Here is an 18344-nt window from a genome sequence, read left to right on the forward strand (position 1 = left end):
ACCTACAATTAAAATTATAGACTGATCATTTCTTTGTCAGTGGGCAAACGAACAAAATCAGCAGGGGATCAAATACTTTTTTCCCGCACTGTATGTCAGGTGACAACAAGAATGGTGTGTGTTTAAATCCTGACGAGGGTATCTTTCTGTGTGGAGTCTGTTCTCCACTTGTTCTGCATGGATTTTCTCCGGCTTATTTGGTTTCTTCTATAGGCCAAGAAAACCATTACAATGTAACTGGTATTAGCCAAATATCTTAATGCTGAAAACGTATTCGCTAATTACTCGATTAGAATAGCACACAGCAGTAATATTGCCCCCGACTGGGAAAACTTGGCAGGATGCTCCTGAACAATTGTCTTGACACTCAGTGAGGCACTCTGGGTGAGCAAGCAGAACAATATCATACTTTCTTTTACCATACATACTTAAAAAACATACATTGTTGTGATAATCAAAACGTAAAAGCTGGAGAGAATAATCCTCTTAAAGTTTCACTTTCAGGTCGGCCGACCACAAACACTCTAATAAAATATTTATTTAAGCTAATTTACCCGGGAAAGCCTCCCTGAGTCCTGCCAAGTTTTTGCAGTCGGGAAATATTTTGTTAAGTCGCTGTGTTGCGACTGTGTGTGATCCAAATCGTGTAAATGTTTGACAAATACGAGTTACATTGTATGTTTCCTTGAGCTATGGAAGACAATTGGAGAATCCAGAGGAGCGTAATGTAGAACAGGGGGAGAACAAAGAATCAGAAATCAGTCCTAAAGGCACAAGCGTTATCACTGTAAGTCAAAAGAGTATTTAAAACAAAAAAAACACGTGTACATTTTCGCGTGTACAGCTGTTTTTTTTCTGCGTGTGAGCACTCTTTAGCGTAGTGGCGGCAGTTGTAAGTAGAGCTACACGTGTATATACGTGTAATAGGCTCCATTAGTCCACGTGCAGCCCATAGTAACCATGCCACTGTGAGCCACATTCCGGCTGTGCTCTATTATTTCATCGACTTGCTTTTGCGCCACTGTCTGCAAAGTGTTGTTAAAGTGCCTTCCCCACTTTTGTGCCACTCGTGAAAAAATATATTTCATGCAACTGTAATCTCGTTTGTAAATGTAGACTGAGCCCATTTTACAAGTGGACGAGCTCATGCAAGGTGGGATCTGGTGAAGTGGGGTCCTCTCACTTGAGATCTCCTGAAGATTACGTTCCAGGTTACTGATGCCATCAAGTACTGTTTGGCATATCTGAAATATATAATTAAACAACAACCAAATTAATAAAGCGATAACAAAACAGTTGTCTGTTTAATGTTTTGTGTAACTTCAAGTTTCATTTGTTTAACCAGGTGAGAACTCAAGAGACAAGCATAGTCTCATTTGCAAGGGCGATCTGGGTTACCAAAATTACAAAAGAAAAATAAGTCAAATTAAATATACAATGAAGCAAATACATAGACAAAAGACAATGGTGTCACATGAGAGATCGAAAATCTTACACAATCCAAAGTGAGTGTGAATAAAGCTGACCTTGAAGCAACTCTACTTATGTGTGCTGCACTCTTCCACATCTGGTGGCAACGGTGGGATAACATTCTGTATTCATACATGGAAGTGGAGAAAGATGGCAAGCTACCATTCTTGGATGTTCTGTTTGAGAGGAGGCCTGATGGCTCTTTGGGACATTCTGTTTACAGGAAGGCCACCCACACAGATTCCTACTTGAAGCCTGATTCCCACCACCACCCAGCTCAAAATAATTCCCTCATCAAAACACTATACCATAGGGCTCATTGCATCTCAGACCAACACCACCTGGCCAGTGAATTAAAACATTTACATCTGGCCCTCAAGATGAACGGATACTCTGACCGTATTATCCGCCAAGCTGTTTCTCCCACCATGCAGAAACAACCACCTGAAACTCTGATCAAAATCATCACGTTGCCATACATAGTAGGCGTTACCAAACATATTTCCAAAATTCTAAACAAACACAATATCCAGGTCCGTTTCAATACAGTACACAAAATCCGTGATCTGATCCCATCCGTAAAGGATGTCATTCCTGACTTACAGTACCCCGGTGTTTACAAATTGAGTTGTACCTGTGGTGACTGCTATATCGGGGAGACGAAACGACATTTCTGAACGAATTCGCGAGCACAAATCAGATTTGAAACACGGCAGAACGAATTATTCGGCCGTGGCTGATCATTGTTTCAACACAGCGGGTTCTCATGATATTGTTTTCTCCGATACCAAAGTACTCTGCAAACCTCCCGGGTACTACCAAAGATTTGTCCATGAAGCCATCCAGATATACAAACATAGACACAACTTCAACCGAGAGGATGGTTTTAAATTAAGCAATCATTGGAAAGATGTCATTAACCAAGCCAAACTCTAGCTGCCTTATAATTGTACAGCCATAGTAGTTTTTTTTAGCTTTTCACACACTGCTTGCCTGCTTTGGAATATAACCCACCGGCGAGCATAACAAAAGGCGGCTTAATCCTCGCTTACTTATCTACTTCCGCCATCTACATCACCAAGCTCCAGGCGTAGCCGCAGCTGCAGCACAGGTCGTCACCTCACCAGCTTATACCCCCCCCCACGGCCCATCCTGGCTCCTCCCCTTAACCAGTATATAAGGTTGTGTCTCTTAGAGCTCTCTTCACTTGATACAGTCATTTTGTTGTGACGGTTCCACCTGAAGACACACGCTTGTGTTGCCTCCGAAACGTCGTGATTTAATTTATTTGTTTATTTTTTTAATCTACGTGACTTTACCGAAAAAACCAAAGAGTATGGATCCTTGCAGTCACTAAAACTTCAAATCTAGAACCCACAACACAATGGACAAATTGAGCATATTAATAGAATGGATGGCGCCTCTCATCGTGACCCTGAGCCGGAGGGAAGATGATCATGATGGGATGACAATATGAAGATCATTGAATGCAATCTAAATTGTGCTGTCAACAGAACGACAAGGGAGAGCCCCTTCCAACTCGGCCATGGTTACACAGCTCGTTTTGAAGATGGAGTTATCATTGTGCAGACATGGATGACGTCGGGCCTTGGCAACCACCAGCTGAACTTCAAGCAGTTGCACATCAACGTATAGAACAGAAGCGGTGGTATATAAAGAGGACCTATGATAAGCATCACCATGGTAACATGAAGTGCACCATGAGCGATGTAATTTTCATGTAATGGGAGCCGATGCACACCATTCTGACACGCATGCACCCCAAGTTCAAGGTACAATCGGTAGTCAATAAGGTGCAACCTTTTGACACGTATCGTGTTGAGAATTGGATCAAGAAGCCAACTGAAGGTACACGTCGCTACGCCACGTGTCTAAACTGAAGTTGTAGCATCATCGATGAGAGGATGAGAATGACAGGTTGCAGTGAGGTGGAGATGTCACCCGAATTGCCATCGTGACAGCATCAGATCGACATCGGCAGTGCTAATGTTTTGATTTCTACAGACATTACGTCAGATAATTCAACCTCTCCGTCATTCCATAGATGGCAGCGTCGTCGGCGTCGTCCGTCGCTAATAATTTGACGCCAATGTTCTCGGAGAAATTGTGAACATTATGGCCCGAGAATGGTTTAGTTCGCTGATCTTTAACATCGATATTGTTTCTGCTATTGTTTGTAAATGACAGTTCTTCATTCTCTCTAAATCGAGGCCGATTTAATTGTCAGGACATGGCATGTGTAGAAAACGCGCACGTACGTGTAACATTAACAGGGGGTGAGATAGTTGAGGAAGAGAATGGTTACTGTTGCTGTAAGGTTGGCTTCGTTGTTGCTACTGAAATCTACTGAAGTTGTTTAATAAAGACTTATGTATAGTTACGAGACAAATCCTGAGTATAATGACCCTAAACTACATCGTTACTAAGGTGCTGAGGAAGAAAAAATAAACAATCCTAACACTCCTCAATACTGATCTGTGATTAAAATCTGCGACGAGAAAACCCTTCACAACAGAACAATTAGTGCTGGTCAGAACACAGTTGATTTAACAATATGCACAGGTGTGCAGAATCACCTTTACAACATATCTCGGCTTTAATCAGACCACCTGCTCAAAAAACCGGCAGGCTAGCCCACATTTTCTTAACTTTGTGAGTCGTCTAAAACGACACAATTTCTCACACATGCAGTTTTTTTTATGAGCTGGCGGCCTGCACGAGACTGAGCGCTTTAGTCGATGTGTAATATCCTTGAATGAGACTGACACTTCGTAGAGGCCACACGCTTTTATTCCGATAACACTAGTCCTCAGGACTCACTGGGGAGACAGTCCCACACACACAACCTAGGGAGGTACAGCCTCCGGCTCTATTCTCATTTCTCTCCTTCCCTAACCTCCAGCTACTCTGTTACTCTCTTCCCTAGCCTACAGCTACTCAGCTACTCTCTTCCCTAGCCTACAGCTACTCAGCCCACTCAGTTCCAGCGGGGCGGCATCCTTGAGGCTTGGGGGTCCAGGATCTCCGGCTCTCCTTCTTCAGCTTCTCCTCCGATCGACCCCCCCCGCTCTCTCGGGAGCCGTCTTATATATCCCCTCTCTCTGAGGGGCGGGGGTGTCTCGGGCCCTGGCTCTCGCCAGCCCCCTCCCCTCAGAGCCGTTCCAACCACCTCTCGTCCCCGCCAATCCGGGCCGGTCCAGATCGGTACGTACCTCTCCCCTAGCTTGTGTGACCTGTGTGACCTGTGTCAACCTTGGTGTCAACCTTGACCACCACATCACCCCCCCCTATACAGCACGCAGCCGTCCCGGCTGCATCACTATCCACATCCCAACCCTAACTCGCGAACCAGGAATTCTGAACATGACAATAACAATGCGTGAGCCTCAACACAACAATAACAACAACAGAACAACAACAACAACACAACTATCCCCGATAAATTACCCCAACCCCCCTGTACACAAGAACACCGCGGACACACCACACCAACGAACAAGGTGACTCGAACACCCAGGCCCCGTGAGGAGGCAGTGTGTCTGCGACAGGTCTCAGGAGAACCTGAGACCCTTCGAACGAGTCCGTGTGGCGGGTCCATCGCCAGAAGCCAGCGTTCCTTGCGGAGGGTCAGGAGGGCCCAGATGACGGGCGTCCGGCACGTTTCGAGGCCCCGGGGACACAGCCCGCGAGCCGTCTTCCTGCTGGACAGGCGGCCGGCTCGCTTCCCGCTCCTCTGGCGAGACCACCCTAGGTGGACTCACACCTGCAGCATCCGAAAGAGTGGCAGGGGGTTTTGGAACAACAAGGGGGTCACGAGGCCCCTCCCCCAACCTGCCGGACACGTCACGCGGCCGGCCCCTGCGAGATGAAGGTGTGTGAGTGCGTGGTGCGACGTAGGGCTTCAGGCGCGAGGGGTGCACGTACCAAGAACGCCGTCCGCATGCGACCCTAACACACTGGTCCCGAACGACCCGAACAATGTCGACCGGCCCCCGCCAGGGCCGCAGCAATTTCGATGACGTCGACAGCGGCACCTGCGGGCAGTGCAGCCACGCCTTATCCCCTACCGCCCATTTATACACCGTAACCCGGCGATCATACAGACGCTCATTGGCCCGTTGCCTTGCCCTGGAATTTTCCTGCGCGGCCACCCTCGCCTCGACCAACTTCCGAATATTGAACTGAGCGTGTTCGGACAGTTTCGAGCGAGAAGCCGCAGACTGGACCCGCAATTGCACCTCCACGGGGGGGTCGACTTCCCTGCCGTACATTAAGTAGAAGGGCGAATAGCCCGTGGCCGCGTGAGGCGCTAACCTATATGCGGCCAGAACTCCGGGAATCCTCAGGTCCCAATCCAACTGTGTGTCGTCTACCTGATGACACAACATAGAGGTAATGGTCCGGTGTAGACGTTCGACCATACCATCGGTCTGCGGGTGGTAGGGGGAAGTCCGGACCTTCTGTGTGCACAAAAGGTCACAAACCTCCCGCAGAAGATTGGACGAAAAGTTCTTTCCCTGGTCGGTTAGCAGCCGTTCCGGGGCACCCTTATCCAGGACGTAGCCCTGGAGAAACGCCTCCGCAATGGCTGCTGCCGACTGGTTGGGGAGGGGCCAGGCCATAGGCCAACGGGTGAAATATTCAACCCCAACCAGCAGGTACTTATTTCCCCGAGCGGTGACAGGGAAGGGACCCAGAATGTCAAGAGCCACCAACTCATTAACCCGGGACACCTGAATAGATTGAAGGGGTGGGCAAGCCGCCCTAGCCGGGTGTTTCCGCCGCGCACACTGTGTGCAACTATTCAAAAGGTCGGCGACATCGCGCGCCATTCCCGGCCAAAAAAAATCCAATTGCAGTGTAGCGAGCGTTTTGTGAATACCTAAATGCAGGACGCGTTCGTGCGCCGCCCACACGGCCCTGCCCCGCAGGGCGGTGGGGACGACGATTCTGTAACGCCCCGAGCTGGCGTCCCATGACATGAGGAGACCCTCCCGCAACCTGACAGTACCTACCCTTTCCTGACAATCTCCCCCTCTCTCCGCACGACGGCGTAACCTGAGGAGGGAATTGTCTTCCATCTGGAACCGTCCCCATTCGTCCAGAGGCAGATCGAGGAGTGAGTCGCGAGCGACCAACACCTGCGAGTCCCCCTCGGCGACAGGTTCCCCATCGACCACCCCTGCTGCCGCTGCCAAGGGAGAAGCCGGAGCGGTACTCGTGGCCGATTTGCATCTCCCCGAGCCCATAAAACACGCGCACCCATCACCCGGAGGAAGGCGTGACAAGCCATCCGCGTTCAAATGTTGTGTCCCCTTCCGGTACACCACCGTGAACGTGTAGTCCTGTAGGACCTCAAGCCAACGTGACAGCTGGCCGGACGGCTGGTCTATCTTCAACGCATACTGTAGCGCGGCGTGATCGGAATGAACCGTAAAATGCCTACCGTACAGGTACGGTCGATATTGTTGAACAAACACGACAATAGCGAGCAGTTCACGGCGGGTGACGCAATAACGTTGCTCTGCCGGAGACAGGACCCTACTGCCGTAGGCAACGACCCGTTCGACCCCGTTGACAACCTGCGAAAGCACCGCGCCGATGCCGGTATTGCTGGCATCGGTGTCCAGGATGAAGGGCAACGTGAAATCGGGATAGCACAAGGGAGGAGCTCGGACAAGGGCATCGCGAAGCGCCCTGAACGCCCTGTCTTCCTCATCCCCCCAATGGAACTTAGCCCCCTTAGCCGTCAGAGCATGAAGGGGTTTGGCGATCGTCGCAAACCCCTCAACAAACCGGCGGTAATAGGACGCAAAGCCTATAAAGCTGCGGACTTCCCCCACCGACGTGGGCGTGGGCCACGACCTTACACAGTCAGTTTTAGCAGGATCGGTGGCTATACCCGTAGAACTGACAACGTGGCCGAGGTACCGCACCGATTCACGCAACAGGAAACATTTCTGAGGCTTAAATTTAAGATTAGCCGATCGCACTCTGAGAAATACAGCCCGCAGTCTGTCCAGATGTTCCTCAAACGTACGGCTGAAAATAATCACGTCGTCCAGATATATAAGACAAGAGTCCCACTGCAGGCCAGCGAGGACCAGTTCCATCAATCTCTGGAACGTCGCTGGAGCTGAGTGCAATCCCATGGGCAACCGGTTGAACTGATAAAGGCCCTGTGGCGTACGGAACGCGGTCTTAGGTTTGGAAGCGTCATCCAAGGGCAGTTGCCAAAACCCTGACAAAAGGTCCAAGGTAGAAAAATACCGTGCCCCCGCCAAGGCATCGAGCGACTCGTCCATGCGAGGGAGTGGATACGCGTCCGCCAGCGAAACCTTGTTAAGCTTCCGAAAATCCACACAAAACCTCAAACTGCCATCATGTTTTTTAACAAGCACAATGGGCGCACCCCATGGGCTGTTGGAGGGAGCCACAATGTCTGCGGCAAGCATGTCATTCACTGCCAACCGGACATGTTCCTTCTCTGCCGGACTTAATCGGAACGGATTTTGCCGAATGGGAGCAGAATCCCCCGTATCAATGTGGTGTTTCAATAGATTAGTGCACCCAACATCGAATTTGTGTTTGCTAAAAACATCGGGAAAATCACGAAGCAACATGCGCAGCTTGAATCTTTGTGACTCTGAAAGATTTTCAGCCCCTGAACAGAGAGAATCCATCCATGCCTCATCGACACCCACCTGCGTCCCGGACGCCGGCGCCTCACCGACATGAGCTGCAACGGAGTCAGTGTGCAGCGGCAGCGACGCATGTGCAATGACAGCCCCTCGGTGCACGACCTTCGTCCGCAATCCCGCATTCAGCACCTGAATGAAGGGCTGTCCATCTCTAGGCACAAGCGTTTGTGCACCCACCAGGTCCAACCCTCGCTCGGTCGCATTTGAAGGAGATAACAAAACCCCCGATGTAGCGTCTGCCTCCAGTGGTTTTCGCAACTGAAGCGGTATCAGCATCTGCGCACCCGGCGGAATCCGCACGGTTTCAGACGCCATAGCCGGAACAGTCGTGCAAGCTGTGCGCAGCCGGTTTGGTGAAGGCAGAAACGCCATCCGGCGGCCCGAAGGAAGCTCGATGCAGCCTTTGTCGATCAAAATTTTGATGGGCATCCTCCCCAAGAAATCCGTACCCAACAGACAGGGAACGGCCAAGGCATCGGAAACCAAAATGGGACCAGATAATTTAATGTCGCCAATACAAATTTGGGCAGTTATTTGGCCAATAATCCCCAGGGAACCCCCATTTGCCGCAAAGCAAGGGACGGAGAACGGGGTGAGTGCCTGACATCTTTTTGGTAACACGTTGTATATGAGGTCGGAGATTATAGTAGCCGAAGCCCCCGTATCGACCAACAATCGAAATTGAATTCCCTCAATATCCCCGAGAATAACCGACGAGCCCGTCGCCGCGGCCACTACCCTGTGGGCCAACTCGGACCACTGAGCCACGCGAAGTGGCCCCCGAACATCAGCCCCATTCCGCTCCCCACCCCTCAACGCAACGCGATCTACTGGCGCGCCGAATCGCGGTGTATGAGATGCGGGCAGGGACCGTGTGCGTGAGGTGTCGCGACATGCCTGGGGGTCTTGTGGAGCGGCCGGCGGACGGGCGGACGATGGTGGATGACCCGAAGCCCGGCGCCGGGGTGCAGGGCAACCCGATGCCAGGTGACCCAGCTGGCCACAGTTGTAGCACGTGACGCCAGCCAACGCCCGCGGGGGTCCGTGTCTCCCCCGGGTTTCCCCTTGGCGAGGCCGGTCGGCCCCCCTCCAACTGGCGGCCCGCTGTGACGCGAAGGCCTGGGCATCCGGGACCTCGTCAACTCTTGCAGCGGCGCACGCAGCCACCTGCCCATCCCGCTGGAGGAGCAACTCTGTGTGCAGGTAATGTGCCGCCCCCAGCGAGGAAAGGTTAGCTTCATCTTTGACGTGGATGGCAATCCTCAGTTCCCGAGCCAGCAGCAGCAACTTCTCAAGCACGATGGAGTCCAGGCCCACATCGTCCATTCGAGGATAGGCTGCTTGAGCCAACGCCATCAGTGCACTCTGATAGGCAAGAGGTGTCTCGTCCGCCTCCCTCCTCCGACTGGCGAAACGATGTCTAGTTTCGGATGGAGGTCCATACACTAAGGCCATCCGATCGAGGGCCTCCTGCAAAGTGGAGCGTTGCCTCCGTGGAATAAGGAGGAACGTGGCCAAGGCCACGTCGTCCAAGGCGGAAGGCAGGGCTCGGAGAGCGATGTCAGCAGACCACCCAGCCGTCTCGGCATTTGCCACGAAACGGCGTGAAAAAGCAGCCCAGTCCCCCCCCTTTGCCGTGAAAACCTGAAGCGAAGGCAAGCGCTGTTGTAGCGCCGGGATGTAGTCCCCCCTCGAAGACAGCAGCGTCCCAAGTGCAGTATGTGAAGCATCTTGCGGCGGCAGAATATCAGACGGAATCGGCGGGCACCTACCCGAAAACTCTGCTTCTCCCGGTGTAAGGCCGCAGATGGCGGATGTGACGCGAGGCACCTCTGCCCCCTGACCTCCTGGGCGGTTGACGTCATGTCCTCCGGAAGCGGTGACCCCCCCGGCGGAAGTGACGTCATCCCCGGCGGCCGCATCCCCGGCGGAAGTGACGTCTCCCCCTCCGGAGGTGACGTCAAAGTTTTGCGCGGGAATGGCGCGTTTCTCGGCGGGAACCCGTCCCATCCTTCGGCCTGGTACTCCACCCGGCGCTCCCGCTCCCCCCAGCGTGAGCTCGTCGAGGATGGAGGCAGCGGCATGGAGGAGATCGGCCAGCCGGGCATGGGCTGACTGGATCGCCCATCCCGACGTCGGCGGACTCCTGGAGGGCCCCGGAGAACCCGAGCCCGCCCCCGCAGACCCGTCCCCCGGAAATGGCGCTCCCGCCTCCGGCTCTGCGTCTCCCTCGACGTCCTTCTCCTGGCCCCTGGTGAGCGTTTTCTGCCTTGTCTCCATGTCGGCGAGGTTCTTTGGCCGCTTCTAACACCAAATGTAATATCCTTGAATGAGACTGACACTTCGTAGAGGCCACACGCTTTTATTCCGATAACACTAGTCCTCAGGACTCACTGGGGAGACAGTCCCACACACACAACCTAGGGAGGTACAGCCTCCGGCTCTATTCTCATTTCTCTCCTTCCCTAACCTCCAGCTACTCTGTTACTCTCTTCCCTAGCCTACAGCTACTCAGCTACTCTCTTCCCTAGCCTACAGCTACTCAGCCCACTCAGTTCCAGCGGGGCGGCATCCTTGAGGCTTGGGGGTCCAGGATCTCCGGCTCTCCTTCTTCAGCTTCTCCTCCGATCGACCCCCCCCGCTCTCTCGGGAGCCGTCTTATATATCCCCTCTCTCTGAGGGGCGGGGGTGTCTCGGGCCCTGGCTCTCACCAGCCCCCTCCCCTCAGAGCCGTTCCAACCACCTCTCGTCCCCGCCAATCCGGGCCGGTCCAGATCGGTACGTACCTCTCCCCTAGCTTGTGTGACCTGTGTGACCTGTGTCAACCTTGGTGTCAACCTTGACCACCACAGATGCAATTCCCATCTCTGTGTGCTGGTCAATCTGCATTCATCCCTCCAACCAGGCTAACCTACAGAATCAAAGCAATACCACCCCTACTTTATCGAGCACCCTCGCATTTTCCAGTCTTGTCCGTGGGAGCCAGGGCAGCCTAGATATCCCCATGACCCAAGGATCCCCACTGATTCACGGCTACTTTGTGTCATGGGTAAGTGTAATAAAGGACTCTCAACCGATGTTGTTCTCCGTGTCCTTTATTGGGTTCTTGCTCGCACCCCGCGATGTCTCCGCTCCGACCCGCACCTTCTCCGCCTCGTGCCTCCGCACGTCGTCCGAGTCCTCCGCTCCCGCTCTCTCTCTCTGCAGCCACCCCGCTGCTCGTGTGACTCCGCACACTCTGCAGCCACCCTGCTGCTCCGTGTGCCCCCGCACACTCTGCAGACACCCCCGCTGCTCCACGAACACCGCTGGCCGACGGTGCCGTGACTCCTGCCTCGTGGCAATCGCGCCACTCCTCGCCAGCTCTCCGCGTGGCCTCTCCCTTCTCTATCCTGTCTCCACTCCCGATCCCCTTCCGGTTCTCCCCTTATATCCTCCCCCTCACGTGACCCTGACTCCTCCTCCTCCTCACGTGACCCTGACTCCGCCCACACTCACGTGACCCTGTCCTTGCTCGCATTACAGAAGTATAACTACAGGTCCAGCTGCAATGCTGTAACTAAGGCATCAGCCCCGACACCAGACATTCAATTGGGGTTATAGCCGACTCTTTATATCAGTGCGGTGTGTGATTAAAAGTTAAATTACAAGTCGTTAAACATTCTAAATCTGTAACTGAAAGGTTAACTGAAATACAAGATATATTAGGTCAAATTGGGTATGTATGCACTCTTATGTATGTTTGCATATATGATAACGTGAAGAATCACAAATAGAAAACACTTGTTGCTGATGTGTGAGTGAAAGGCGTAGACTAGAAATGCCCAAACCTGATTTTGCAGGTGATCTCTGATGCTGTTTTCCACGAGCGGAACAAAGATGTTGTACAGCCAGCTGCGAAAACATCTCCTGTTTTAGATACTCCTTAGAATGTATTATTATTTTTCAATAACATTTAATTCAGCTGGGAAAATCCTTTGAGATGGCATGTCCCATTTGCAATGGAGCCCAGGGTGACAATTCAATTCAAATTCACTGCAGCTCCTGATATTTCCACATGTGTGCTGCTCACCTTCACCAGCCCGCACTTATCATAGTGAAGTATATTGACAAATAACCTCCCACAACCCGCACAGCATATTGATTCTGTGGCTGATGCTGATGGTGGTGTGATCTATCCACAAAAGCCTCAACGATTCCCAAGACCCTCTTTCAGGAGGGTCCTGCATTGGGATATGGTATCCATGTATTTATGGGCAGAGGATTTGGTGATGCTGCGTTGGCAGTGGTGTTCAGTCGCTAATAACAAAGCCAAAAATGTTCGTCAATACCAACCGTCGCTTTAAAAGGAAAATATAGAAGAGGTGGCATTGCAGACAATGGCCCTTCTTTGCAGGAACTCAGAGCAAACACAGAAAAGACAATAAAGCACAAATGAGCAGACAATATTCCTTCTTCCAATGTCTGTCCCTCCGCATAAAAAATATACGTATTTTTTTGACACATTCCATTGGCCAAACGGCCTTCTGGGAATGAAGTTTTTCAGCAGCATTGGCTCAGCACAAGCAAACTGTGGACAGAAACAAACAGTTTGCCAATTGGGCTATGGGACTGAAACTAACAAGGTCGAGGGAAATGCAGCGATGCCGACTGTCCTACGCTGCAGCGTCTATGCGCCCCACCTTCATACAGCCCGGGACTGGCCAGAATGGTGCAGAATGGACAAATAACCGCCACAACTCGAGCAGCATAGGGAGGCCCTCAAGCAGCAGTGGATTGGCAAAGGGGTGCAGCACTCGTGCTTCAGACCTTGCTCCTCCATGAAGCGTGATGTCAATATTGGGGATCCAGCAGCCGCATCCGTTCTCACTGACAGCTGGCCGCCCTGTTGCGTCACTCGTCACGTGCACCCCTAAACTCAGTGCCATGCCACTTATTGTTGCGTCGAATGTGCCACTGTCACTCCTGCAGCATCGCAACACAAACAAAATGCATGTATCAATGTCTTTATAATGTACTGGCAGCCATTTCCCTCCTCATCACTGCTATTTTTCCTATCATTGTTACCGGTGTCATGACATTATATCATGTGATTCATCCACCCATGTCGAGAACTCGGTCTATCAGGTTATCCATTTCATTCCATTCATACTATGTTGAACTACCACACTGTCACAACAATACACTCAACCAATCGCTCAGTCACCTATTCACTCACTAATTCACTTACCCACTGAACCACCCCCTCAACCGCCATGCTTCCGGTCCCCTCACTTCTCTTTCTGCTTCTTCCCCTGCACTGCTCAACTTTGGAATTATCTCCAATCTTCTCCCGTCCTTCGATTAAAAACACGTGTTGACTCATCTATTTACAAGTATTGTTCATTGTTGGGTGCTTGATGTGTTGGCCCTTTGGGTATGTGCTCAGCAACGCTGTTAAACACATGTATACAGTTCCCACAACTAGAACGGTATTTCTATCACGAACTTCCTCACCGTCATCTGCCACCCTCCTTACTCTTACACACGATTTACTGCGGTACACCTGCGGTTTGTAAAACAAACCATCACCAACATGGATCTTTAGAATTACATGGAGATATTAAATACAGTATTGCAAACTGAAAAAATTAACCCGTAAAAACAAAGTTTTTCACTATAAATCCTTTATATGCGTGGCGGCTAGAGTCCTCTCGTCCTCTGGCTTGAGATGGCTGCCACCTATGGGTCAGATGATTGTCTGCCACCATTAAGCAATTGGTAATTAAATATTAAAAAAAAATTCCCTAAAGAGTGTAAAATTTTGGAATTTTTTTTCACGAATATTAATTGTCACGTACAACGAGTCTGTGTGCAAAATGTCAGCTCGATTAGATCACGGGAAGTGGGTTAAAAAACGACTGAAAGATTTGCACGGTCCTAAGCAAGCAAGCAAGCACGCAAGCAAGCAAGTGAACTTAATATAAAGGATTTAAAAAGAATTACAATCTCACTTGAATCTGAAAATGTGCACACTTTAAACATAATTTTTTACAATCCTAATACTGATTCATAATTTAGTTTTTGAGTTATGTTGTGTAAACAAATGTAACATAAACCATAATCCACCTGACACAGCATTTCAATTATTTATATTATTTTGCTGCTATAAATGTCCAAATGATGGACCACTTTCTTGAGCTATCATTTGTGGCCAGACCGCTTCTGGAAAATAAGTTCACACCTCAGTGGGCTTTGTCTGGTAGGATGGGAATGATTTTGTTCCGTTTGTATGTGTTTAGGTGATTTGTTTACCTTTCTAGTAATTTGCAATACTATCATGTTTTTGTATTGTTTGTTGTTGTAAAGTTCTTACCCGCCCCTACTGGACATCTGTGAAAAATAACTTTACAGCTCATCGGATTCCTCCAGTATATTCTGATTCTGAATAAAAGTGTCACATGAACAAACGTGCCAAATTGACCACTGCTTTAGCACCACCGTTGTCGCTGGAGAGTAATCTTAGATCATTTAAATGGCCACGACGTTTCACTGGGGATTACATTCAGCATCGTCAGGTTATCCCCTCAGATCTCGAGTTAAAGCCCTATTTGATCTGGGTCCTTAAATAAATGTCATGACGTCATTGGTACAGTCATGCACGTGATCTAATAATTCGTTGTTTGTGACTGGTAATTCAATTTATATTTGCCTAAAAAACTAAGCAAATATAAATTGTCATGCTTTATTCAAGAAAATAGAGATACATTTTGTTGACTGGCTTAATTTTACTCATTTAAAATATTTCACATTGTCAAGTGACGCTCACAGAAAAGACGTAATAACATACAAACTTTTAAATCTATAACTTACACAGTGTATTTATATAATACCCAGCATAACATGTTATTAAATTGCACACCTCCAGTTCATGTAGAATACATTCCATCTCTAACACTGGCAAATGTTGCTTGAGTGAATGTTGCTTAAATATTTAAATGAGTTGGTGGCACAGTTGAGTGCATCTGGGAGTTCGTTTCATTTTAAGTGTGTTCAGGAGAGCCTCACTAAGTCTCAACAATCTTTTCCAGCAGGTCCTGGCAGATCTTCTAGTAGGAGGTGATGTTGCTGTGTGTTAACCCAATTCCAAAATTTGCTCGTATTTTTTTCAACATTGAGATGTTTTGGCGAATACCTATATTGTGTGTTATTTAGCTATCGGAGGAAACCAGAGAAAAAAACCATACAAACACAAGGACAGCATATAAACCTCATACAAAAAAGAGCTTGAGTATGGAATTGAACCCACGCCCTAATTACAGTGAGGAACCACCCTGCCGCCCATAAAGTATACGTGAATAATGTTGATATTAATCTGCGCAGAATAGAACACATACACGAAGAGCATCTCATAGTGCCAATGCCCAAACACAGATGCATAGGCGTCGGTGAAGCTGAACTTGAAGCCAGATCCCGGAAGGAGCCCCAGAGCTGTGTGGGGCAGCTGGAAGTTGGTGATGTACATTCTGCAAGAAGCACACACACACAAAAACAGGCAGAGCAGGTCAATTTAACATGTAGGGGTTCGCATCCAATATAGAATGAAGTAATTGTGTTAATATAGCGCCCTACATGTCAAGTAATGATACGTATCAAAACTAGGTTCCCCCCCAGTGGCAGATGTACCTGTGCGGCACACGGTGATTCAGCACGTGGCTCGGGGATGGGCATTCGCCTGGCAGTAGGGGCGATGATTGGTGAGACATTTGTGGGTCATTTTTCATTTTTGTTCTTCAAAATGTAACAGATTGACATTGTGTAGGTTTTTGTTATGGGGGAGGGGGAGGGTCAGGAGAACTTAGGGGAAACCCATGCAGAACAGTCTCCAGCTTTGCCATTGAGACTCACGACTTCTCATAATGTTGAGTGTCTCATAGCCGTGCAATTGATTTTCATGTTTTTTGCTGCTGTTTACTTGCTGTGGATAATAAACACGTTCAGCCCTACTGATTGCAGCTGCCGATGGTTCAGGTATTATCTTCGGGTCAGCCCCAAAAGTGTTGTCTTTACTCACATCCTTTCTTTGAGAAGAAAGTGGTACACTCATTACAACTATCCAAGGTTATTTATTACTTATTTCTAAGCGGTGGTGGATATTAGCCTATTACTGTTATGCAGACTTATTTAGTAACCCCATGAGATTATTTTGGATAAAAGTAGAATTGCCTTGCCTGTGTGACCGTTAAATGTTCCTGTGCCTCAGATTTGTGGGTTTTCGTCTCCGTTTCTTGGATATCTGTCTCATTTTCCAAACCCCCCCCCCAAGTTTCTCTCTGATGTTACCCACTCATACTGTTACACTGCCTTCAAAAACAAGCCCAAGCCTGTGTCCTCAGGAAGGAGCAAAGCCTAAAGAGAAATGTGTGGGGCCTACTCACAGACTTGGGGGACTTGGGGTACGGGGGCTAAACAGGAAGGGGATGGGACCTAAGCAGGAAGGAGGCAAGGTCTAAACATGAAGGAATGGGTAATAAAGAGATTCAGAATTATAATATTTATTTAGACTGAAGAAATCTGATGAGCTATGAAGATATTTTCACAGATGCCCAGTATATATAAAAAAATAACATATACAGAAAAGAGGGGCTTGGTCTAAACAAGAATGAGGTGGGGCCTCAAGAGGAAGGGGTGGCACCTAAAGAGGAAATCCAAATAATCGACTGTTATTTAAAACAGGAAGCCCAAAAAACACAAACCCAAAAAATTAAAGCGACTTAAAAAGAGACATTTCACGTATAAAGGAGGGCTTCAACCGTGAACTTATATTTTTGATTTAAGGAAATTAAAGCATAGGATCAATTAAGTGCAGAAAATAGCAAAAATGTAATCCCACAGATGGCGGTGACATGCCAACAGGTATATTTAAACTCAAATATTTGTAATAAACGATTTCCATGACGACTCTTGAATGGTGTCTCTTTATTAACTGAATTTCTGCACAGCTCCGCCCCTTCTCTCTCCGGGTATTCCCCTTGTTGTCACTGCCGTGGACGAGGTGTTCTCTCCGTCCCACCGTCGAGGTTCGCCTCCCTCTCTCTCCGATCCTGCCGCTGGCTGGTGGCGTGCCCGGGAGGAGAGGCGAGCTTCGCTGGGGATCTGCCACGTGGTTACTGGTGAAGAGAGGCTAAGCAGCGACGCGGTCCAGACTCGAGGCTTCCCACACCGAGCACGAGTCCTCCCCTGCCTCTGCTTATATTCCTCCCGGCGGAGCTCGGTTCCGCTTCTAGCCACGCCCCCTCGTGGAACCCTCCCGGTGGTTCCCGAACGTTCTCTCTGACTCCGCCCATTACCTTTGGCCCAGATATAATCCCCGCTCAGGATTGGATACCGGTTACCAGTTAGTGCTCGTGCAATTACCCCTTGGTGCCCACTCGATGGCGCTCTCTCATTACACATTTATGAAGATAAACATCCCCTATAGCCGTAACAGACTTATGGGACAAGAGCTGTTTGCAAGCACCTATGAAGGCTGACACCGGCACACTAGGGGTGGGTGGCCAGCATATGCTCGGCTGCCTTTGTTTCCCCACAACAACAACTGTCATTCACCACAAAGGGGGGCTAGGGGCACTTTGAGGCCACGTGAAGTGTCAAGGGCTCACTACCAGGAGATCACAGGATAGACCCAGGTGCCATGGGTTAACTGAGATAACTAGCTGATGCACCACCTATAGCAACATAATGTATTTTAGCCGTCGGGTTTATGGGAAGGTTTGAACTGTGTACCCAATGCTGCCATAGTAGCTTCATGAGACACAGCCCTGAACCTCACGTATTTCACCTCGGCATGTGGAGGAGGGGGGGGGGGGTGATGCCAACCCCAGCTGCAAGCAATGATGACATTGTACCTGAAACATTCATCAGCTACCTGAGACCAAGCCACTGTGGGCTTGAATGGGGTCCAAGGTAGAAGCACACCGCTGCAGTGGAAGAATTGTAGGTGCATCTTACAAATGGCAAACTGATGTAATGTGTGAAAATCAGCTCCATTATAGGTCCTGGTGTCAAGGACATGGGGCCGCACCCGCTGTTCTGTCACTATGTAGTCCAGCAGATGTTCTTGCTTGGACTCGACATGCATCCATGATGTTGTGGGGATGCGCCGATGTCGAA

At 49.6% G+C, this 18344-nt stretch overlaps 2 protein-coding genes across 3 annotated transcripts in view; both read right to left on the reverse strand.

Annotated features, from left to right (window-relative positions):
• The window catches only part of LOC133348496 (bactericidal permeability-increasing protein-like), a 42586-nt gene that overhangs the window by 16913 nt on the left and 7329 nt on the right, over nucleotides 1-18344 (reverse strand). The window contains exons 4-7 of the mRNA XM_061561334.1: nucleotides 15569-15697; nucleotides 13002-13157; nucleotides 12023-12086; nucleotides 1184-1244 (exon numbers count right to left, since the gene is read on the reverse strand). Coding sequence (XP_061417318.1) covers nucleotides 1184-1244; nucleotides 12023-12086; nucleotides 13002-13157; nucleotides 15569-15697 — 410 coding nt within the window. The remainder of the gene's footprint in view (nucleotides 1-1183; nucleotides 1245-12022; nucleotides 12087-13001; nucleotides 13158-15568; nucleotides 15698-18344) is intronic.
• Nucleotides 4696-10817, reverse strand: LOC133348671 (uncharacterized). 2 transcript variants are annotated; one of them, XM_061561612.1, is made up of 3 exons: nucleotides 9965-10817; nucleotides 9090-9385; nucleotides 4696-5254 (listed from the first exon to the last, which is right to left on the reverse strand). In XM_061561612.1, exons 1-3 carry the CDS (start codon nucleotides 10470-10472, stop codon nucleotides 5249-5251), a joined length of 810 nt encoding a protein of 269 aa, XP_061417596.1. In that variant the 5' UTR covers nucleotides 10473-10817; the 3' UTR covers nucleotides 4696-5248. The 2 variants fall into 2 exon arrangements, with proteins under 2 accessions (XP_061417596.1, XP_061417595.1); XM_061561611.1 differs by having other exon boundaries at nucleotides 9090-10817.

The sequence above is a fragment of the Lethenteron reissneri genome, chromosome 27, assembly GCF_015708825.2.
Source record: "Lethenteron reissneri isolate LAM-NWPU_2019-01 chromosome 27, ASM1570882v1, whole genome shotgun sequence".
NCBI lineage: Eukaryota > Metazoa > Chordata > Hyperoartia > Petromyzontiformes > Petromyzontidae > Lethenteron > Lethenteron reissneri.

What these genes read in the sequence shown, in the direction of transcription:
- LOC133348671 (XM_061561611.1), bottom strand. Translation starts at nt 10,472, where the DNA reads ATGGAGACAAGGCAGAAAACGCTCACCAGGGGCCAGGAGAAGGACGTC.